At 40.7% G+C, this 24,567-nt stretch overlaps 1 protein-coding gene across 1 annotated transcript in view; it reads left to right on the plus strand.

The window, feature by feature from the left end:
* LOC117527354 (uncharacterized protein C16orf52 homolog B) overlaps positions 1–24,567 on the plus strand; it is a 92,744-nt gene that overhangs the window by 46,565 nt on the left and 21,612 nt on the right. Inside the window, exon 2 of the mRNA XM_034189661.1 lies at positions 12,779–12,991. Coding sequence (XP_034045552.1) covers positions 12,779–12,991 — 213 coding nt within the window. The remainder of the gene's footprint in view (positions 1–12,778; positions 12,992–24,567) is intronic.

A 24,567-nucleotide genomic window follows, 5' to 3' on the forward strand; every position in this document is an offset into this window, starting at 1 on the left:
AGAGTATTAGTTTTATGGAAGCAGACGTTGCTTGTAGACCAATCACATGCACAAATGTGTTTTCTTGTGTATTGCAGGCCTGAAGTAAAGCCTACCACTCAGTGATGATAGTATGAGTTCTCAGTCCATACCACAGTGATGAAATGAACTATAATATCCATATGCACTGTGAATTGACAATGACACCATTCTCTGTCTCTGTATTGAGACAGACTGTGAATTCTGCGTACATGCTCAAGTGTAACTGCACAGTACTATGTCTGTTATAATTCTGTAAATGCATTCTTTTGAATTAAATGGTTTTTTTTTTTCAATACCATTGTTCTTTCCTTGAGTACAATTAAGCTCTTTCTCATCACAAACATTAGCTTTGAGGTTACAATGGGAGGAATCTGAGTGGACACTTCATATTTCATTATTTTGTTAGACAGTAAAACTCGCACTAAACAGTCGTATAAACTGCACAGTCACACTCACTGGACAAAAGCGAAAGTCCCAATGCTTTTGTATGGTTTTCCAAGTAATAAACACCGTATATAAAAGATTTTATATAACGGATTTTTGCTCACATTGGACAAAACATCCCACCCCATCATAATGTATTTCCATTAAAAACCCCTTGCATATACCAGACAAATCAGTCTGGGATGCAAAGGGCAACACGAAACAGATGCAAAAAATTAAACATGTTTAAAAAAAAAAACGTTTAATTTTTTCTCGGATTTTCGGCGTAGCCCACTGGAGGCAGAAAGGAAGTAGTTTTCATGCAAGTTGAGGCAATGTTATGGTACTTACCGTGACTGGATACCACATCCACACAATACCACGCTGCCTGACGTCAATTTATGATTCCTGCTGTGCTCCATTGTTGCTGAGCTATAAATCACGTAGGATTGTTGTCAAACTTTTTGCTCCGTTGTTGCCGAGCTATAATTCAGGTAGGATTGTTGTCAAACTGTTTATACCATAACACAATGCAGTAACTGTACTGCTCAAGGAGCACATGTGAACTACGGCTGCAGCTATCGATTATTTTAGTAATCGAGTATTCTATCGATTTATTCTGGCGATTAATTGAGTAATCGGATAAAACGTACTTTTGCGTTTTAAAACATTAACTGTCCAGGGCTGTCCCTAAGTAATGACACAGTGTCACTGCATTACCACGGAGATTGTCAAATTTAGTGCATCCCTTTCTGTTTTCCTGGGTAATTATTTATTTTTTCACATCTTTACAAGTTTTGGATCTTTCCTGGTGTCAGGAGCTCAGTCAAAGTCTTGCGCAGCCAGCAGGAGCCCCCCCCCCAAGATCAAGAGACGGCCCAAGCGAGAGCGGGACAGTGGGACAACACCCCATCCCATGGAGATCATGACCCCCATCCTCCCAGCGGTTGTCCACCCTCCCAGTGTCATCACACACCCCTCACCACAACACCCCCTCCCCCCCAACAGGCCAAGGCACCCTGGCCTCCACAAGCCCCAGGCTAGGGCCCCAAGAACACGGCAGAACCGGACAGATGGACCACCCAGCGCCCCAGGCATCCACGACCATCCGGGGCCGACCGCAAATGCCACACTTACCCTACCTAACAAACCCACCCTTGTTATTATAATTAATCCCCCTTGATGTGTGCGACCCCCTAAGTGAGCAAAGATAAAGTGTTGCATTAGAAGCAGGGCAGGAATGGCAGGTGGCAGAGCACCATGGGAGGCCGCAGCACAGTGCTGCACCACAGCCTGCCCTGCAAACCCACCAAACGCCTAGTGATTCCGACTCTAAATTGGTGAATGTGCTTTCTAAATGTGTAGAAATAAAGTGTGTGCATTAAAATGACAGGGCAGGAGCGGTGGATGGTGGCTGCTGTAAGAGGCTGCAGCGCACAGCTGTGCCACAGACTGCCCTGCAAACCCATCACCAACACCTGACTGCAAACTTATATGAACCCTATATTGCGCTACTTAAAATCTAATATAATGTGCGTGCAAGTGCTGATCTAGTGAAGTGCATTAAAAGGCTGTGACATGTGAGGCACCCAAACAGCCGGCGGAAAGGAGAGGCGCACTACAGGGAGCGGGTGTCTGAAATTTTGACATTACTTCATGCTTTACTTGATGGTAATGAGTAAAATTTCCTCCTATAATTTCAAACCTCTGTATCAAGTTATTAAATGACATGAACCTGTTATTTTGAAAGAGGTAGTGAAGGTGTGTAATTTCTTTCTGTTCCCATGTACTGACATGAAGAGTTACTTTATTGATCTTGAAGTCTGGGTTGTGCCAAATAGGAGCATCTATACAGATTTCCATTCTGAGTTTTTAATTTCTAAAGTTTTCTACCAGGCAGTCAGAGTGGAAGAAATCAATGGATTTTTAAAACATTTATGGCGTTTAATGGAAGTAGTAATAAAGGGTAAATCTCAGAGTTTGATGTTACATTCTAACTTTTTTAATTCTGTGCAGGAGCTGTGGAATGAATTAGGATGAATCCATTTAATAAAGTATTGTATCTGGTTACCAAGATAGTAATGGAGAAAATTTGGTGCTTCCAGACCACCTTGAGATTTATTTTAATGAAGAGTAGCTAGACTAATTTTAACTTTTTTATTTTTTATTTTTTTCAGTAAAACTTTGAGATGGCAGAATCTAAAAACTGAAACCATTTAACTGTGGGGTTGAATGGAATAATTGAAAAAAGCTCATTAATTTGTGGTAATATTTTCATTTTGATAGTTACTATTCGTCCTAATAGGGAGATGGGGAGGTTGTTCCATTGTTTCAAATCATTACAGAGTTTGTCAATGAGTGGGACAAAGTTCAGGTGAACCAGCTCTCCTAATTTAGAGGACATCTTTATGCCTAGGTACTTAATATTGCCAGTGGGAAAGGTATAGTGTGGATCTTGGGGTGCAGGATTCTATGACTCCTCAGTTAAAGGAAGTATCATTGATTTTGACCAATTAATAGAATAATCTGATAATTGTGAAAAAGTAGTGATCAGTTTAAATACTTCTTGTAGCGATTGTGAGGATTCTTGGAGATATAGTATGATATCATCAGCATATAAATTGATTTTGTGGTCAGATATTGAGGAGTTGATACCCTTGTTGTTAATGTTCTGACATATTGTGGTCAAGTGGTTCGATAAATATTGCAAATAATAGTGGTGAGAGTGGGCAGTCTTGTCTAGTCCGTCTTTGCAATGTGAAATTTTGAGTTGTAATCTCATTTGTTGTGACTGTGGCCTTTGGTGAGTTATATAGAGTTGTGATCCAACAAATAAATAATTCCCCAAAACCAAATTTATGAAGTACTCTAATAAGAAAACTCCAGCTGACTCTGTCAAAGGCTTTTTCTGCATCCAATGACACCACTATTGTATTGCTACGCTGTGGTTTGTTGATGAGATTGAAAAGTCTTCTGATGTTATTAGTAGAATGTCAACCCTTAATGTTTGTAATGTCTTGGGTCCACCGAGTCTGTGCACACAATGAAAAGTGACGTTGTCAACAGTGGCGGAAGGAAGTTTGAGATTAGAGACCATGAAGTCTTTTAAAAGTGTTTCTGGATCATCTGAGGTGGGGTTTTCTGGTATCCCAATTCCATCGTTTGCATTGTTTATTTTTCTGTAAGTAATTCGACCTGGAGGAGATGCCTCTCCGTCTGGCCACTTTCCAAATCATTGTGAAGGGGTGTGGTTGGCTCGTCAAGGCTCACCGTAGCAACAGAGTCTTCATGCCAAACTGGAAATTCTGTGAGCAGACCCACAGATTTCTCCATCTCGTCAGCTGCATTGAGTAATTCTGTATCAGAATCCACATCAGTACTTTCGTATAGTATCTTAAATATACGCATTTCGTCATTGTTGTCACGCCGCCAGTTTCTTTCGCTCTCGGTTGACAGTTCCATTATTGACACCTGCGTAGCAACGCGGTCAGGGCACGAAGTAATACATCAAATGTGAAATAGGACAAATATTTTGCCACCATCATTGCGACGGTCTGAAGTCTCATACGATTAACCAATCAGATTTGCGGAACAAATGTAATTAGATTAGAATGTTTTAAACAGTAGTACACTTGATCGTGTACACGGTGACTGCTTGTACTGGGTGAGAAAAGTTCATTTAATATTTGGTTGTCACTGGACAAGGTGTGTGTGCGTGTATGTACGTGTATGCGTGTTTTTTTGTTTTTTGTTTCATTTTGTTTTTAATAGAAGGGGCAGGATTTCCTCTGGTCAGGCTGCAAGAATGTTTGGTTGCAAGACATAAGGAACCAGACTTTCCCTGGGATAACAAGGATCCTTTTTCTCACAGTTGTGATTGACTTCAAGGCCACTTTATTCCATTGTGTATTTGTGCAAAGGCTGTAACAACAATATCCAGATTGGTGTACCAGTCAGTGCAAGTAAACACGCTCAGCCTTCTGAATTCTTGCTTATGTGCTTATTTCATATAGACACCCACTGTCTGCTGAGGCAGAGTTGAACTCTCATGATATTGCTCACACAAGCTTCCCTTTTTGATGAGTGGGTTTTACTCAAGTCTGTGAACTCATACAGAATTTATCATTTCCCCCCACACTACAAAGATCTCACCTGTAGTCAAAGACTAAAAATCAGCTTTTTTAGTGGTTTTGCAAACTATCAAGTTTATGTCTACTTTTAATAATTTGTGAGTGTGACTGTTATAGATTCCACTTGTTACTGTCTTAGTTGGAAATTCATTGTTATTCATGGGACTAACGGTACTCTTAACAACAAAGGATTTAAAGATTTTAGGATTGTAAGAATCATTAGACAACGATGTCGTGAGGCATATTAATGATTACATAGCATGGAGGTTGTCTCATTGCCTTACCTGTGGGTTTTAAATATTTATTTTAACTCCTCTATGCACAGATGTCGCATGTCTCCACATCAAATGATGTTGAAGAATGTGTCCCTTGAAATTCAAAAACACCTCTGTACTTTGTTAGTGTGCATTAAGGCTGCAACTGATAATTATTTTTCTTTTTTCAAATACTCTTATTTTCTGATTTCACAATTAATCCTTTAGTTACCATACCAATAAATAATAACCATAACTTATATCATTAATATTTCAAGGTTTTCATGGCTCAACAGTAACGCTTGTTCGCTCGACATTTGTAAGTGAGCTGGGCTGTTGTACTAGTGCTCCATGCCCTATCTCTTGCCCAATGTGGTGAGTTAATTTTCAGCCACATTTAGAACAAAACCTGGTCAAAACAATCTATGTATTTCAGTGATGTTCCTTAGGCGACTGAAGCATTTATCTGATTGACTCAGTTCGTATTGTCTCTGTCTCACAAGCATGGTGATGACATAAGTTTTGCAAACATATTTATGTGTGTGTGCTTCCCCCCTTTAAGTCATCTGGCTGTTAGTGTGGCAGCAGCTAAAAAGAGGACAGACGAGTTAAAAACAGTGATGAAAGTTTTCTGGAAATTACTGGAAATCTGTTTTTTTACTCGTGGGGAAGATTTCTGGGTTATTTTTGATAACATACGTCAGAATCCACCCGTTCAGTTCCACAGTTGGCAGCGGTAATGCTCTGTGTTAGTTTGCAAGCTGCCAATAAGCTCCAAAGAAGAGGGATTATTTTGCTTTAATTTTTGGAAGTTTATAAAGTCATATTTTTGGGGAGTGCGCAGTGGTTCTCCTAACGGTTAAGATATAAGCTGTTTTTTTTTTCCTCCAGTAATCATGCCATTTAATTTGAATGTTCAAACTTGGATAAGACGGCTGATTAAAACCATGGCCGTCTTGTTCAAAGCCCTCTAAAATGCGCAATTTACCGGAGGTCTGTGTGTGTGTGTGTGTGTGTGTGTGTGTGTGTGTGTGTGTGTGTGTGTGTGTGCGCGAGTCATCTCGCTGCAGACTGCGAACGGAGGCACGAGACGTTACATTCTGCTGAGAACCATCAGTGCACATGACACAGCGAGCGCGGAGCAGGGAGAGAGGATTTTAACCTGAGTGAACATAAAAAAACAAAACAACAACAACAAAAAACTACTTTTCTTTACTTTTCTTTTCTCTGCTCTTTCTCTACCGGTGTTTTTCTGACGGCACCATCCTGTTCACACCATGTGCGCGTCGTATACATCATGAGATGAAATAAACGATCAAATATCCTTAAAAACATCTTTAAAAAATGAGAATATATGAATGAACTGAGGAAAAATTACGCAAACACTGGATAAAAAAATAAAACCCTGCTGCAGTGATGTTCAGAGGCACAGATCACAAAAAGCAGGTGAGAACTCTGAAATTTAACAGCTGCTATTTTCCAAAGGTATTTATTTGTTCAATCTTAAGTGATGAGGAGAAATAAATGACTTCATCACACTAAATGAACTGGAGTCAGAATAAAAATACAAGCTGCTGATTTTTGTTATTTTCCAAAGTTGTTATAAGCTGCAGCTAAATGTTTTATTCATTTCAAAGTGAGTTACCTCTTATTTTATTCTGATTTATTTATACAAAAAATATGGGGAGTCAAATCAGCCTGCATTGTTCTGTTCAGTTTATATCAGTTTTCCTGAACATGTCCAGGTATTTTTTCCTCTTTATAAGAGTTTGGTGTTTGCATTTGCACCACAGAGTTTTAAAACTCAATAAAATGTTCACACTTTTCTTTAAAGCAGTTCTGTAATTTCAGAAATGTAACAGAAACAACCACAAATCAGAAAAAGTTGGGACTATAAATAAAATGAAGATAAAAATAAAAATGTTGCAGAGTTGTGTCTTGGTGGCTTCCCTCACTTGTCTCCTTCCAGCATGGACATTTAGTTTTTGAGAACTGCCTACCTGACACACATTTACTATAAAGTACCACACTGTTTGTATTTCTGAATAATTGATGTAAATGAAGTCTAAGAAATAGTCACTGATTTGGAAATGTTCATGTTTTCATCCCGTTTCTTTGAAAATGCTGCAGACCTTAATTAGTCGACTAATCGCAAAAATAATCGTTGACTAGTCGACTATCAAAATAGTCGTTTGTGGCAGCCCTATTTACAAACCATCTCCCGAGATTTTCGAAAAAGGGGGTAGTTTTTCGTCAGACCCCAGTAAAAAATAAAATTATAAAAAAATATCATGCAAAAAAGCCCATGATAGGGGGGGTGATTGTCTGAAGGTTTTCCCTAGATAGGGGGTATATTTTCAACATGGGGAACAAGCATAGGTACCCCCTTGAATTGGGGATTGGGGGGGCCGGGAATTTTCTACTCAAGTTTGAACTTTGAGAGTGTTTACACACGAGAGGAGAGTGAGAAAATGTTCATGCCTGATTGAGAAAAGTGTATAAAGTGTGTAGTGAGGGGTTTTACAGCTTTAAAACGTCTCTAATAATTCTAAAAAATAACGCTGGCCACTTCGCGGATTTCGCCTATCGCGGGCTATTTTTAGAACGTAACTCCCACGATAAACGAGGGACCACTGTATATCCCATAGAGAAAACCATTCCCACATCTGTACAAATCGACAAGAGTGTGAGAGTGTGTGGTGTGGACCGTTGGTTGAATGTAGCTAAGCGTAGCAGGCGACCTGAGTATAAAAAGTGGGACGGGGATGTTATGTGTCTGTGAGGGTTTAAAATAATACAAGAAATACACAGCAAAAAGTAATGAAATGGACAAAAGCAATGATGTAAATAATGATAGAAAAGGAAGTAAAAAAATGAAATAAATACAACATTAGAATCATATAAAATGTGCATGTGTGTGTAGAAAAGGTACTCTCTGTACAGTATGTGTCTTTGCGTTAATAATAAAATTGTATCAAGAAATTTCACAGTGCTCCTAAATTTTTATCTGTGCTCCTAAATTTTTTCTAAAAAGCTAAGCGTATAGCCCTGTAATAATACTTATATAATAGGGCAGCACGATGGCTTAGTGGTTAGCACTGTTGCCTCACAGCAAGAAGGTTGTGGGATTGCTTACTGTTTGGGGCTTTTCTGTGTGGAGTTTGCATGTTCTCCATGTGTTTGTGTGGGTTCCCTCCGGGTACTCGGACTTCTTCCCACATCCAAAGACATGCAGGTTAGGTGAACTGGAATCTTTAAACTAGTCATAGCTGTGCATGCATGTGTGAATGTGTTTGGCTGTATATATGTAGCTCTGCGGCAGACTGGTGTCCTGTCCAGGTTGTATCTCGCCTCATGCCGTATGACTGCTGAAATAGGCTCCAGCCCCCTGTAACCCTTGATTAGAGTAAGCGGGTATAGAAAATGGATAGATGGGTATGTATGTACAGGTTGTACCACAAAATCATTTGACTGTAATTCTGCAATGGCAAATCTGAGTTCTGTTTTTTTTTTTTTCCTTCTTCTTCTTCTTTTGTCAGACATCAAGATATATGTGAGTAATTTCTATAAATGTGGTTTGAGGCTGATCCAATGAGGATTCCTCTTACAATCAAGCAAAAAGGGAAAGTGGTGGAATTCTACTTTGAGACCAAATTGATTGCGTAAACCCAGCGGCAATATCAATCTCATTTTGCAGTTAGAAAAGCTCCAGACATAAAGACAATATGGAGGATTGTAAAGATGTTTCAAGCTGACAGAACTGTTCACAGTGTTAACTAAAGATCTATCCAGACCAGTGGAGCGGTGCTCATATTGAGCACATTGTGAATGCCAAAACTCTTACAAACAGGTGAAATTATAAATGACCACCAGGGATAAAATTCCCTGAGATATGCTTCAAGATGATATATGACAGATATCAGTATCCAAAAGTGCAGAGATTTTGTATGGCTTTATTTTTGTGGTACTTTTTTTTGGGACACCCTGTATGTATAATTTTTTTCTTTCTTTTTCTTTTTTACCTAAGGCCAAAATATAGCCATTGCGTAATGCTACAACCTTGCGTCCATCTGTCTGTCTGTGCTCAGCATCCAGTCCTATTACTGCCAGGGTCTTCAACATCACAGGTAGGGCTGAAAGATTAGTCGAGTAATTTGAAGAATTCGATTACAAAAAAACAAAGCTTCGAGGCACAGAATTTGCCTCGAAGCTTTGTTTAATGTTGTAGCACATATGCCAGGCCTGTGTGTGGCGCTGTAACAAAAAAAACAAGACTAGGGCATGCCCATTTGCTCTGAAAACGCTAATCAAATTTGCGCCTAAAGCTACCGCTTTCCAACGTGACAGACAAAGTAAAATAAAGCCTTTTAAGAGAAAGAGGGTCCATGCTGATCATCTGAACTAGACTGACTGCACATTTTAAGCAAAGCTGTGTGTTTGTCTATTTTTAAAAAACACATGGTCCGTTCGATGTGGGGAGTGATTATTGACTGGGCAGCCGGCTTCTCTCTCTCTCTCTCTCTCTCTTTCTCTTTCTCTCTCTCTCTTTCTGTCTCTGTCTCTGTCTCTCTCTGTCTCTCTCTTGTTGCTTTTTTGGGCAACACACAACGCTTCACAAACACGGTAACTTAAATAAAATAATAAGAAAAAAACGGACTGCGAGGCTTGCATGTTCAATCTCCAGCTGAAATGCATCTGCTGAATTGCAGAGAAAGAGGACTAAAAGAAAAACCCAGCAGGGACCCAGTCCATCAACTTTTTTTTTTTTTTTTTTTTTTAACACATCTCAGATGTGCATGTTTTTTCTGATTTACTAAGATTTTGGCACAGAGACATTGTGCCATTGCTTAGGGAGAGCCCTGGACTACTAATGTTGTTTAAAAACGCAAAAGTACTTTTTATCCGATTACTTGATTAATCACCAGAATAATCGATAGAATACTCGATTACTAAAATAATCGATAGCTGCAGCCCTATTCACAGGGAGCATTCTTGGATCACAGACCTTGGACAAGTTCAAAGACCGCTAACCTTGACCAATTTCAAGGTGTCAAAAGGTGGCATGCTTTCTGCACACTCACCATAACTTCAGTCCTATTACTGGCAGGGTCTTTAAATTCACAGGGTGCATTCTTGGGTCACATACCTTGGACAGGTTCAAAGATGGCTAACCTTGACCTATTTTAAGAGGTTAGAAGGCCACATTCTTTCTACACACTCTTTCACTGATTACATGCTCATACCGCCAAGGGTATTTTAGCATTACATATATACACACGCATATATATATGTGTGTGTGTGTGTGTGTGTGTGTGTGTGTGTATGTATATATATATATACACACACACACACACACACACAAATATTCCTGCCAACCTTGTAGATTAGTTGTGGGATGTAAAATCATAAAAAGCATAGATGGAAATGACTGGGGGGAGCTTGCACCTCACTTTGCATCTTTGTGAGACGGAACGACACAGAAAATAAAATTTGTGTCATATTTTGACATGAAATCTATGACGGCACAAATTCAAGCTTTACCAAATGGCACTAGTCAAAATGGAAGTTAAGATTTATATAGTTTTGGCTAATTAGGAAATTTGCCTAATTAGGAAAGGTGTTCTGCCTTAAATTACTGTGGATGGTGTTAAGTTTGATTTCGAGGAGGTGATGGTCAAGCAGTGGGCTTATGACCAGAGAATCCTTGGTTCAACTCCCTGTCAGGCTGGAATATCAGTAATGTCCCTTGAGCAAGGTCTTTAATCCCCAAGTTGTTCCTGGTGTGTAGTGAGCGCCTTGCATGGCAGCACCCTAACATCAGTGTGTGAGTGTGTTTGTGTCAATGGGAGAATGTGAAGCATAATTGTAAAGCGCTTTGAGCATCTGATGCAGATGGAACAGCGTTGCATAAATGCAGTCTGTTTTTCATTTAAGAGCAAGGACCTTGGGCAAGGTTTCTTCTGGTGTGCAATTCAACTCCTTGCTTGCCAGCACCCTGACATAGGTGTGTGAGTGTGTGTGTGTGAGAGAGAGAGAATGAAAGACTGGATGAATGTGAGGCATCACTGTTAGCCTAAGTGCTTTGACCATGAAAACACTATATAAATGTAGTCCAGTTACTTCGATGGCTAGCGCTGAATGTAACAGGAAGTGTGTTTGTGCTATTTCTCTGTAAAGGTTGCTAACGCCAGCGTGGAGCGTAATGGTCATGGTAATCTACATTGTTTAGTGTACTGTTTACTAATGCACTTTAAAGTGCTGTCAGCATACTTGCTGTTAGCACCTGCTCTGTTTAGTCTTTGCTGTCTTGTTCTCTGAAATACAACGCATACACATACTGGCCACCAATCAACAATCAGACAAAACTCCAGAAGCCAAATATTTATGCTGCTGTTGGTCATTTTGAGGTAGGAGACACCTGGGATGTTTTCTTTTGAGGTGCTTGTGTGCAGCATTTGATAGGCCAGCTCAGTTTTAAAAACACCATTTTATGAGGTCATAAATGGTAGATGGACTGCATTTTTACAGGGCTTTTCCTTCAGAATCAGAAGCTCAGAGCGCTTCATATTGATGCCTTGCATGCTCCCTTTCAAACACACACTCCTATGCTGATGTCTGGCTGCTGCCATGCAAAGCGCTCAGATGCACACCAGGAGCAACTGGGGGATTATGGACATTGCCAAAGGGACCTTAGTGATTTTCCATTCTGACACAGATTTGCACCAAGGACCCTCTGGTCTCAAGCCCACCATTACAATAAAATGCATTGATGCGGTATACGCAGTACTTTTTTAATAGACACATTTACATAATACATGATACCGTCATGTTGTTCCAGCCTGTGTGTGTGTGTGTGTGTGTATACTGTGAATTAAATTCCCTGTGCATGGCCCACTTTTAGTTGCCCGAGACCTATGCTCATAACAGACCTGAGTCATGCCACTCTGTTCTGCTTACTCTGGTAGAAATTTCCCATGAGGTCCTGCTCTAATTGAGCGGCGTCCTTCAGAGTGGCTGCCCTGCTGGAACATGTTCCTGCTGTATGAACTGGCTTTTGCACCCTGGCTTTTATCCCAGTGTTCTTCCCTTGTAGCAGTTTTAATATATAAATCAAAATTTCTCTCTATCTGACCGCTGAAGGACAGACTTGGCAGTAGTTTTTTTTTTTTTTTTTTTTTTAAGATTGGGATTTAAAGATACAAAGATTCCACTTGCTGTATCTGAGCATGGTTAAAGTGTGTGTTACTGAACCCATGGGGAATTAAAGTCTAAAGTTGTGCTGTACAGTGTCTTTTGGATCTTCTCACTGACACTCACTGATGTCCTTACCATTAGCCTCTTTGTAAGGTGGAAAGAGGCTGTTGTCGTGGCCATATCTGTTTATCTGTCTGTCTGTCTGTGGTGAGATCCTCAAAAGGCAAAGAGCATTTTCGATCAAGTGTGGAGGCTGAACTCCATGGACCATCATTTCTTACCTCAGGTCATGTCACACTCATAGATTATAGGTTAAGGTCAAATTAGTGGTTATTATTTAAGATATGTCACTGACTATATCTCAGGAATTAGGTGAGACGTTTGCTGTGTAGACCTCTGCTGTCCTGGGGGTAACAAATTATCATACCAACGACATCAGTGACATCACCTGATGACGTCAAGCCAAGTTGAACAATTTGCAGGCAGTGGTGAGGCACTGCAATCATCTGGATGTCTTGTTTGGTTTTGCATTTTCTGAATTCTCCTGGGTTTGTTTTGGAAAATCTTAATGGAAGTTCAAAGCTAGTGCAAATTTGTGTTAGTGCAGTTCTTATAAATTCTTTTCAGTAATTTGGCCATTGCAGGTTTGGAACATAAGAATATATGTTGTGAGCATGTGCTATGAATTTATTCATTTTTGTTGGTTTTGTTTGTAGGACTTGTAGACGTCTAGTAACAGCCAGTCTGTTTCTGCAGGCGCCCTCACAGTTGGTCTAGTCCGTCAGTGTCAGACCATCCACGGGCGAGACCGGACCTGTATTCCGCCCCGGCTGCCTCCAGAGTGGGTCACCACACTTTTCTTCATCATCATGGGCATCATCTCCCTCACAGTCACCTGTGGACTACTGGTGGCATCACACTGGCGCCGCGAAGCCACCAAATATGCTCGCTGGATCGCCTTTACAGGCAGTAAGTGATCACTTAAGACAAGAAATTCAGAGATAGCATCTGCATACCAACCTGGGATCTTGATTTTCTTCTCACCACTAATTTTAGAACACATCTGCATTGTTAACAATTAGACAGTCTGTAGAAAACTATTCTACAAAAAAGAATGCTTCTATTCTTTTTGTGTTAATACAAAGTTTTTAGGTTATGAGCTACTGATTGAACAATCAGTGAATCAACATTTATTTATAAAGCACTTTACAGCACTAGATGGTGTCCAAAGTGCTTAACAGTACATACACAGATTCATAAAAATAAAACACACATACAACAAAGTAAAAACAGCACATAAATAAAAAAAAGAACATGTCATCTCACCACTAGGTGTTAAAAGCCAGCTTAAATAAATAAGTCTTTAATTTAGATTTAAAAAGTGCTAGGTCAGAAATAGTGTGTAAGTTGAGAGGTAGCTTGCTCCACAGTCTGGGGCCAGCTACCACAAAAGCACGATCACCCCAGAATTAATATTTTGACCTCGGAACATCTAAGTAAAGCTGGCCAGATGCCCGTAATGTCCTACTGTAAGTGCGCAAAGTTAACATTTCAGACAGGTAAGAGGGTGAAAGGCCATAAATAGCTTTAAAAACAAGCATTAAAATCTTAAAATCAATTCTAAAATGAACTGGAAGCCAGTGGAGTGAGTTACAGGACAGACGTAATATGCTCACGTCTAAAAGTGTTTGTTAAAAGACAAGCAGCAGCATTCTGCACCAATTGGAGACGTGCACGAGACGAATGATTAATGCCAGTATAAAGTGCATTACAATAACCAAGTCTAGAGCTGATGAAAGCATGAATGGCTGTCTCAAGATCACATCTTCTGAGGAAGTGCTTTACTTTAGCCAGAAGATGAAGCTGGAAAAAACTTGCTTTTACAACAGAGTTTATCTGTTGATCAAACCTCAAAACAGCTGTCAAATATCACTCCCAAATTATTGACAGCTGGTTTTACATTAATTAGCCAGAGCACCAAAGTTTGGTGTTACAGCATTCGGTATGCCAGAACAGCCAAACACAATGGTCTCTCTTTTACCATCTTTCAGGCAAAGGAAGTTTTGGGACAGCCACTGCTTTACATCATGAATACAATTAAATAATGATAATGCATCACTCCCATTAGTCCACATAGGCAGATGGATTTGCAGATCATCCGCATAGCAATGAAAGGACAGATTGTCCTGGGCTATAATTGAAATGTACAGCGAAAATAGAATAGGCCCAAGAATAGAATCCTGTGGCACAATCCACAACATAGGGGAATCAGTTGATGAGGAGAGGTCACCAATCATAACAGAAGAACTCCTTTTGGCCAAATACAATGTAAACCACTTAAGTGCAGCCTTAGACAGAAATGGCAGATGTGACACAGGTATAAAATTAACGAGTCAAGGTGAGGTTTTTTTTAGAAGGTGTTAAACATGAGCATGTTTAAAACCAGCTGGAACAGACTATACACTAAGACAAGCATTGATAAGTTAGGAGACCCACACCAACAGTATTCAAAACCTTCTTCAGCACTTTAGCTGGAACAACATTCAAAGGACAACCCATAGGATTTGTGTGTTTCACTACTTCATCAAGGGATGAAAAAGAAACAGGCTCAAACTGCGTGAGCACAGCAGAATGTGCACAAGTAACAGACGATTCAACATTACAATTCTGATTAGCATTCTGTCTAACTGATGAGACTTTATCAATAAAAAAACTGAAGAAATTCCTCACAGGTCATAGTTGTAGCGTCCATCAAAACAGAGGTACATGGATTCACAACTGAGCTTATAGATTGCCTCCTTCACAGACTTCTGATAGTCAGTGAAACTGTCCCTCAGAATATCCAGAGACACCTGTAGTTTGTCCTTTTTCCACCTTCTCTCTGCCTGTCAGCAGCGTTGCCTGAGGACATGGGTCATGGCATTTAACCAGGGGTCAGACAAAGCTCAACATTTGAATATCTATGTCTAGGAAATGGAGATGAACATTTTCCTCTATTCTGATATTTTATGCACCAAGTAATTAATGGCTTAGTTGAAAAGATATTCAACTACAAGGTGTACTTGGCGATTTTTACCCCATCAGATCTTTGTGACATCATAAGGTGAGAATGCTATGAAATGCTTTCTGCAGTGTTGAAGAAGTTAAAGAAAGAGATTGGGGTGGGGCAGATAAGGCTGATTCAGACCACACCAAAATTTTACCACCTTTTAACTAAAGAACCCCAAAATTCCAATGTAATCTGTAAATGCTTTTACTAAACTGCTGACCAAACGAAATGCCACAGAGTTGAATAAACATTCTCTCACCATATGTAGCACCCAGAGTGTAGCTTTAAGTCACCAACACCATAATGCATACACTAGACATACTATTATAGAGAGGAAGAGTAGCAGATAGATTTGTAACCATACCGTGGCAGCGACATTCCAAACTGACTTAATTATGAAATGCGAATGCACATCACTGCAGTAGCAGCAAAACTCTGTTGGAGCAGTGATTAAAAAATTCAGTTTATTACCAGGTGCCTCTCCAGTCTTTGTAGATGTTATTGGGTCTGCGCAATATTCCACAGATTCCTGAACCAGGTAAGTTTCCTTTTTTCTAGCATTCAGTGTGGTGTTGTTCCAGCGTCTTCAGTCAGCATGGATCTTTATTAAACACCTGTGTCCTCCAAGACTGCATCACATGTGACCTCATGCCTAATTGAAGTGCGTTGGATAGCAGTTGGTTGATTCTAGGGCTACAGCTATCGATTATTTTAGTAATTGAGTATTCTGTTGATTATTCTTTTAATTAATCGAGTAATCGGATAAAAAGTACATTTGCGTTTTTAAACATCAACAAACCAGGGCTCTCCCTAAACAAATGGCACAATGTCGCTGTGCCATCACGCAGATTGTCAAATTTAGTGTACCCCTTTCTGTTATCCTGGGTAATTATTTATTTTTTTGCACATCTTTAGATGTTTCCCGTTGTTAGCTCAGCCAAAGTCAGGCCAAAGTCTTGACATTTTGCTGAAATGGTGATGGGATGTGGCTTTCTGTTTTTTGTAACCAATTTTAAGTTTTTGTTGTTGTTGTTGTTTTGTTTTTAAAGGAGACCTGCATTGAAAAAAATGCAGTCAGATTTTTTGAACAAAAAATGACTTACATTTACACATGAGATCCTTCTGAATGTAAAGTAAATCTGGAAGCCCAGATCTGTCATTCAGATTCGGAGAAATCTTCATTTGAAAATGACAAATTTACAGCTAACATTTAGCCCTCCGCAAATTGTCCCTCTCATCATGGACGCTGCCGAGACGTCACGGACAAGACCCTCTCCCAGCATGCATTGCGCCAATTGTAATTTGTGGATTTACATCAGTTTGCATCTGCACCTTTTTCTTGTCTTATACAGAAGGATCTACTTTTTTAAAACTTCATATTGTCTTGCGGCACGTTTGGTGAGTACACATTTCTTTTATTTGTGCTTGAAAATTATTTAGGGGGACTTTTTCATACGCCTGTTTGATTGAGTGGTGTCGCAATGAAAATCTACTGTCTTTCGCCTGCGGTACCATCGCGGGATATGGAGGCGAGACCCGCAAAGAATCCCAGTCATTAAAAATATATAAACCTCTCTCAGCGTTCATGGAGCTCTGGGGCTCCGATTGCCGGGACGTGCGGTGCTGTGGATTTTGCTGCAAGAAGTCTGTCCTTGCAGCAACAGGTGTACCGGCCGCTTCGCATTAAAACAGCGAGCGTAATCTCAGGACTTGTGCCAAGTGTGCTGAAGCTCCATTCAGTAGACAGAGAGGTGATGCCGGTGTTGTGCGCTGAATCTGGCACAACACCGGCTGCAAAGCAGACACGGGCGGTGTGAGTGGCCCGCGTCGGCAGTTAACGAGCTCGTTCACGAGCCCGCAGACTTAATAAGCGCAGCGGAGGCAGAGAGCGGGAGAGGAAGAATGGCGCCCGCTGTCGATGTCGTTGCTGATCTGAGCACACAGATCTGTATCTCACATTCATTGCAGCTTACTTTTGGATGTTGAAAGCAGGACGTGTATAAGTAACATTACTAACAGATAAAATCAATTTCAATGCGGGATCGGACTGAAGGTGGGAGCGCGTCGTCTTGTCCCTGACGTCATGGAAATGATACGGCTGTACAAACTGTTTTCACAGAGGGCTAAATTTTAGCTGCAAATTTGTCATTTTTAAACGAAGATTTCTCCGCTGAATTACAAATTTGGGCTTACATATTTACTTTACTGCATTCACAAGGGTCTTATAAATACATATCACCTATTTCTTTCTGAAATCTGACCACATTTATTTCAATGCAGGTCTGCTTTAAAGTTGGTGGACTTTTTTTTATTTTTTTTTTTTTATTCCTCTTTCTCTGCGATTCAGCAGATGCATTTTAGCTGGAGGTTGACCATGTAAGGTTTTTTTAAATTATTTTATTTAAGTTACCGTGTTTGTGAAGCGTAGTGTGTTGCCCAAAAAGCGAAAATTAAAAAGCGAAACACTCAGTGCGACTCTGAGCAAAACACAGAAGAAAGAGTGGACTTCTTTCTGTCAGAGACTGTCAGTGTGGTCGGAGTTGGTGTGATCCCCTCATACCGGGCAGAGAGAGGCAGCAACTGGCCACCGCGCAAATAGCCATTCCTCATGTAGAGCGGAGAGTAGGCAGCGGACAAAATGGTGTGTTTTTTTAAAAACAAACACACTGCTTCACTTTAAACGAGCAGTAAGCTTTTTCAGATGATCAACGTGGATCCTCTTTCTCCTAAAAGGCTTTAATTTACTCTGTATGTCGCATTGGAAAGCTGTAGCTTTTGTGCTTATTTGATTAGCTCTTACACAGTCTGTGCCACTGATCTGTATATACTGTATTATTGGATCGCTCACACACTCCATACAATCTGCTGAAGCAAACTGGCGGCCATCTTACTACTCCCAACTTATGCAGACTGCACATAGACAACTTATTTGAACGTCAACAATTTCAAGTAATAACTGAGCTGATTCTCTCATTTACTTATTTTTGTTCTTTGGATAATGTAAGATTGATCCCTCCTAATCTATGTCTGCCATGATAAGCTATTTGATTTATTTTCTTTCTTTCTTTTATTACTTTTACACATTCTTCCGTTCTGTTCTCACTTACTCATATCTCGCTGGGACAAATACTCAATTCTAAAAGTTATCATTCTTAAATCAAAGTTTATACAAGTTTTGTGGAATCATCAGCAAGATTATATACGAGGTCTATTAGATAATAAACCGACCCTTTTATTTTTTTTTTTAACTATATGGATTTGAATGACGTGCGATTACACCAATCATGTTTGAACCCTCGTGCGCATGCGTGAGTTTTTTCACGCAGGCCTTGAGTGAGATGTGGTCCCGCCCTCTCGGCTGAATTCCTTTGTTTCACACGCTGCTCGAGACGGCGCGTGTTGCTTTATCAAAATTTTTTCTGGACCTGTGAGGAATATCCAAGTGGACACTATTTGAGAAATTAAGCTGGTTTTCGGTGAAAAGTTTAACGGCTGATGAGGGATTATGGGGTGTTTCTGTCGGACTTCCCACGGAGCGGGACGTCGCGCAGCGCTTCTAGGCGCCGTCGTCGGCCTGTTTCGACCTGAAAACATCCTAATTTAAGGCTTAATTCACGCAGGACGTCGTGAGAGAACAGAGAAGATTCAGAAGAGGCCGGCATGAGGACTTTATGCGGACATTCCACTATTTAAGGACATTTTTTAATGAAAGACGTGCTTGCAAATTCGCCGAGTCGTCACAGAAACGACTCGGCGAATTTGCAAGCATCTGTGTGCGCCGCGACAGGAAAAACACCTCCGTGTTGAAAACCATTTGTAAAATTCAGGCGGCTTTTGATGGCTTTCAACAAGTGAGTAACTGAGAAATTGTTTAACAGCTTGGGCATGTTCCAACTTGCCCGATAAGGTTTCCAACGGAGGAGTTTTTCCTGTCGCGACCCCCCGCGGTCGGGTCCGGCCCGACATGCGACTCTGCCCGCACATTCTTTCATTATAAAACGTCCGTTAACAATGGAATGTCCGAATAAACTCCTCATGCCGACTTCTTTTGAATGTTCTCTGTTCTCTGACGACTTACTGGGTCAACAGAGCCTGAAATGTGGAAGTTTTCAACTTGAAACGGCGAGACGCTGCCGCCTCGAAGTGCAGATCGCCATCAGGCGCCGTGGGCCGTCCTTAAAGCGACACTACCAGACCAAAACCTCTCATCACCCGTTAAAATTTTTACCGAAAACCAGCTGAATTTATCGAATGGTGTCCACTCTGTTGTGCCTTACAGTTTTGAAAAAATTTTGATCAAACAAAGCAGCAGTCTGAGCCATTCCTAAACAATGAAAAAATCGACGAGAGGGTGGGCGACTCCTCACTCAAAGACTGCCCACAGGCGAATGACGTAACCGACAGGCGTGAAAAAACTCTCGCATGCCCACGAGGGTTCAAGCATGTCTGATGTAATCACACGTGATTCAAATTCATATGGTTTTTGAAAAAAATAATAAGGTCGGATACTTTTCTAATAGACCTCGTGTGTGTGTGTGTGTGTGTGTGTGTGTGTGTGTGTGTGTATATATATATATATATATATATCCATTTTCTTCCGCTTTATCTGGAGTCGGGTCGCGGGGGCAGCAGCTCAAGCAAAGCCGCCCAGATCTCCCGATCCACACACACCTCCCCCAGCTCCTCCGGGGGAACCCCAAGGCGTTCCCAAGCCAGCCGAGAGATGTAGTCCCTCCAGCATGTCCTGGGTCTTCCCCGGGGCCTCCTCCCAGTGAGATGTGCCCGGAACACCTCTCCAGCGAGGCGTCCAGGGGGCATCCGGAAAAGATGCCCGAGCCACCTCAACTGACTCCTTTTGACGTGGAGGAGCAGCGGCTCGACTCCGAGCTCCTCCCGAGTGGCCGAGCTCCTCACCCTATCTCTAAGGGAGCGCCCAGCCACCCTGCGGAGGAAACTCATCTCGGCCGCTTGTACTTGCGATCTCGTTCTTTCGGTCATGAGCCAAATCTCATGACCATAGGTGAGGATCGATCGGTAAATCGAGAGCTTTGCCCCCCTACTCAGCTCTCTCTTCACCATGACGGTCCGATACAGTGACCGCATCACTGCAGATGCTGCACCGATCCGTCTATCGATCTCACGCTCCATCCGTCCCTCACTCGTGAACAAGACCCCGAGATACTTAAACTCCTCCACTTGAGGCAAGGGCACTCCACCAAGGACACTATATATATATGTGTGTGTGTGTGTGTGTGTGTGTATTGTACCATATCATGAACAAAAGTGGATGGATAACAAAAGTCATGATGGATAATACAGAAATAGTGGGTTTTTTTTTAAAATAGTTGCACTAAAAGCACAAAACACCACATAACTAGCTACAGGAGAGTTAGTTTTCCCTGCAATGACAACATTTATTACACACAGCTCTATGAGCTTCAGCCTAATATAAGTAATAAAGCTTGTAGCAACAGCACCTAAAGCTCAAAAATGATGCGCAAGTAGACCTAATAAATGTCTTAAAATAGTTCATCCAACACAAAATACAACATGTGGCTACACATTGTTAATAAGCCACTTAGTATTATTATTATTATTATTATTATTATTATCATCTTTGCCTATATGCTGTAATAAGGGAGAGAACGCTTCAAATTATTGTTCGTTACTTCACATTTCAATCATACTCACAGGTAAAATGTTCGTCCACAGCCTTTGATCTGGCGATTTGTGCAGTTTATAGCTGCACAATAAGGGTTTTTTTTTTTTAAACAAAATGACAAAGAATAAAGTTGTGTGCCACACATAGGTCTGCCATATGTACTACAGCGTATGTACTACAGCGTATGTACTACAGCGTTAAACGAAGCGTCGAGACACAGAATTTGCCTCGAGTATTTTTTGTAATCGAATTATTCAAAGTACTCATTTTAGCCCTAGTTGATTCTATACTCTGTTGTCTGCATAGTCCCATTTGCCAGCAAATTGTCTTTGCCTCCCTTTTTTTCCTCTTTTTTTGAATTTGCATTTTCACTGAGATCCCAAACACGTCCTAAAATACAGTTTGACCTGACACAAACTGACCAACAAACCATTGAAACATGACATGACAAATAGATTTACCCCCTTGGAGGTAAATCTATTTGTCACAAGCTCTACTATAAAGTTTTGCATACAGCAAGCTGTAATGTGTGAAAATATTGTTTTTAATCCCCTTATTTTTCAACATAACTTAAGGTTTTATTTTTATGCGTAGATAATGTTCATGTATGCTTTTTTATGCACAGTTATTGTGTCTGTCTGAGAGTGATGTGCAGCATTATTTTATGATATTTTTATTTTTTGCATGGCTGATGACTCGTCTTGGCTCCTGAGGGTGATTTATTGAGTAATGCAGCTTCACCGGTATCTGAGTGGGTGGCTTATGTGCTACAGTCTTTTTCTGACAATTCTCTCCCTCTTTGCCTTGAAAATTGTGACTCTCTTTAAACATGATTTCTGCGTAGAGGCACTTGGTTGCATCTTCTCGTTCACTGTCACTGGGCTACTTTCTTATGCTAAGTGGGAGGCTGGAGTTTGATCATTTAGTCAAAGGAACAGACGACCTCAAGCATGCTTGCAGCAAAGCGACCATAACACAGGTTTTAAAGCCTAGCAGGGAGGGAATTTGAGAGAATCATGCACTTTGTGACCAGTTTTTGAAATTTTGCATGGTGATAGGTATGGACACAAGGTTTTCAAAAACCATCACAAGCGAGTTGAGACTGCCCTCCTTGCACGAAATCCAATATGGCCACCGCCAATAAAACTAAATCGTGTACTGCAGTTCCTATTTGCACTAGAACCACTTTTCCAATGTTGAGAGGGGTAAGGATTACATTTCTATTTTAAACTTTATTTTTATTATTTATTTCAGTGTTACACAAAAAAAGAAAACCAACAAATAAATCAACCAAATATCTGACAAACCAGGGAATGAATATATATATACGAGGTCTGTTAGAAAAGTATCCGACCTTATTATTTTTTTTCAAAAACCATATGGATTTGAATCACGTGTGATTACATCAGACATGCTTGAACCCTCGTGGGCATGCGACAGTTTTTTCAGGCCTGTCGGTTACGTCATTCGCCTGTGGGCAGTCTTTGAGTGAGGAGTGGCCCACCCTCTCGTCGATTTTTTTTTTTTTTTTCATTGTTTAGGAATGGCTCAGAGACTGCTGCTTTGTTTGATCAAAATTTTTTCAAAACTTTAAGGCACAAGTGAGTGGACACCATCCGATAAATTGAGCTGGTTTTCGGTAAAAATTTTAACGGCTGATGAGAGATTTTGGTCTGGTAGTGTCGTTTTAAGGACGGCCCATGGCGCCTGACGGCGATCTGCGCTTCGAGGCGGCGGCGTCTCGCCGTTTCAAGTTGAAAACTTCCACATTTCAGGCTCTGTTGACCCAGGAAGTCATCAGAGAACAGAGAACTTTCAGAAGAAGTCGGCATGAGGAGTTTATTCGGACATTCCATTGTTAACGGACATTTTGTAATGAAAGAACGTGCGGGCACAGTCGCATGTTGGGCCGGACCCGACCGCGGGGGGTCGCGACGGGAAAAACACCTCCATTGGAAACCTTAACGGGCAAGTTGGAACATGCCCAAGCTGTTAAACAATTTCTCAGTTACTCACTTGTTGAAAGCCATCAAAAGCCACCTGAATTTTACAAATGGTTTTCAACACGGAGGTGTTTTTCCTGTCGCAGCGCACACAGAGACTCGGCGAATTTGCGAGCACGTCTTTCATTACAAAATGTCCTTAAACAGTGGAATGTCTGCATAAAGTCCTCATGCCGGCCTCTTCTGAATCTTCTCTGTTCTCTCACAACGTCCTGGGTGAATTAAGCCTTAAATTAGGATGTTTTCAGGTCGAAAAAGGCCGACGACGGCGCCTGGAAGCGCTGCGCGACGTCCCGCTCCGTGGGAAGTCCTTACAGCGACAGAAACACCCCATAATCTCTCATCAGCCGTTAAACCTTTCACCGAAAACCAGCTAAATTTCTCAAATAGTGTCCACTCGGATATTCCTCACAGGTCCAGAAAAAATTTTGATAAAGCAACGCGCGCCGTCTCGAGCATCGTGTGAAACAAAGGAATTCTGCCGAGGGGGCTGAACCACATCTCACTCAAGGCCTGCCCACAGGGAAATGACGTCACCGACCCGCGTGAAAAAACTCACGCATGCGCACGAGGGTTCAAGCATGATTGTTGTAATCGCACGTCATTCAAATCCATATAGTTAAAAAAAAAAAAAGTGTCGGTTTCTTATCTAATACACCTCGTATGTGTATATATATATATATATATATATATATATATATATAAGAATAGCCATCTTGTAACAGTAATAGTAGTAGTAGTAGTAGCAGCAAGGGTCAGTGAAAAATAAATGAAAGTTACACATATTCCACAGGGTCTTATTTTGTTTTTTTTTTTTGTTTTTTAAGCCAAGTCAAATGTCATTACACGTCAAAGAAAATTCCTTTTTTTCTCAGTACTTGTCACATTTTTCATTGAAATGTCTGAGAGTAGGTTATCTGCTCTATAACATAAAGTTCATGTATAATATCCATCCATTCGGTAAGAGTTGGTGATTCAACCTTCAACCAGTTCCGTGTTATAGCCTTTTTGCAGGCTGCCTGTGGTATTTGTAAGAAGTATGTCTTTTTTTTTCCCAGTCCAGTTGGAATGTTCCCCAAATAAAACACAGTGAAAGTCTCCTCCAGATGTTGCCTCATGATTTGTTGCACAGTTTTAATCACATCTGTCCAGTAGGGGGAGATGTTAGGGCACTCCCAGAAAATGTGGAAGTTCACGCATTTGCATTTCACAGTAGGTAGAGTCACTATTTGGACTCCAGCTTTTGCAAAACCGGGGATACTGCACTTACTAATGGCTTATCTGCTTTATCTTGTTTTGTGGATTAAAATGGTATATAAGCATGCATGTCAGTACCATACTTAGTGTCATATATTAGAAATAATATTAAATCTTAACTTTGTTTGGAGAACTCATCGCCACTTTTGTCACCAGACTTTGAGACACCAGGTTGCTTAGAAACCAGAAAGTTAGAGGAATCCTTAAAAACTAAATACCATGCAAAACAAGATCTTTTACACAAAAGGTTAAAACCTTAAAAATACATTTTGATGCTATGATACAGACCTCCGTACATCATGAAGTGCAAAATGTTTTGTCACCAAAAATGCAATTTTTTGCTTGTTTTTTGACATAAATTGCCAATTAATGAGTACAAAAATGCATCATACATACTTTTTATACACACCATTGGAAAGAAGACAATTATTTGCTCTAGAAAGACATGTTGATTATTAGTTTTGTCTAGTTATATCGCACTGAGAATTTTTTCACACTTGTGGCAGTAACTTGTAAGTCAGACCTTGGACCTTGTCTTAGTAACGCGTTACTGGTAAACCTGGAAACAGACAGC

Source organism: Thalassophryne amazonica, chromosome 16, assembly GCF_902500255.1.
Source record: "Thalassophryne amazonica chromosome 16, fThaAma1.1, whole genome shotgun sequence".
NCBI classification, from domain to species: Eukaryota; Metazoa; Chordata; class Actinopteri; order Batrachoidiformes; family Batrachoididae; genus Thalassophryne; species Thalassophryne amazonica.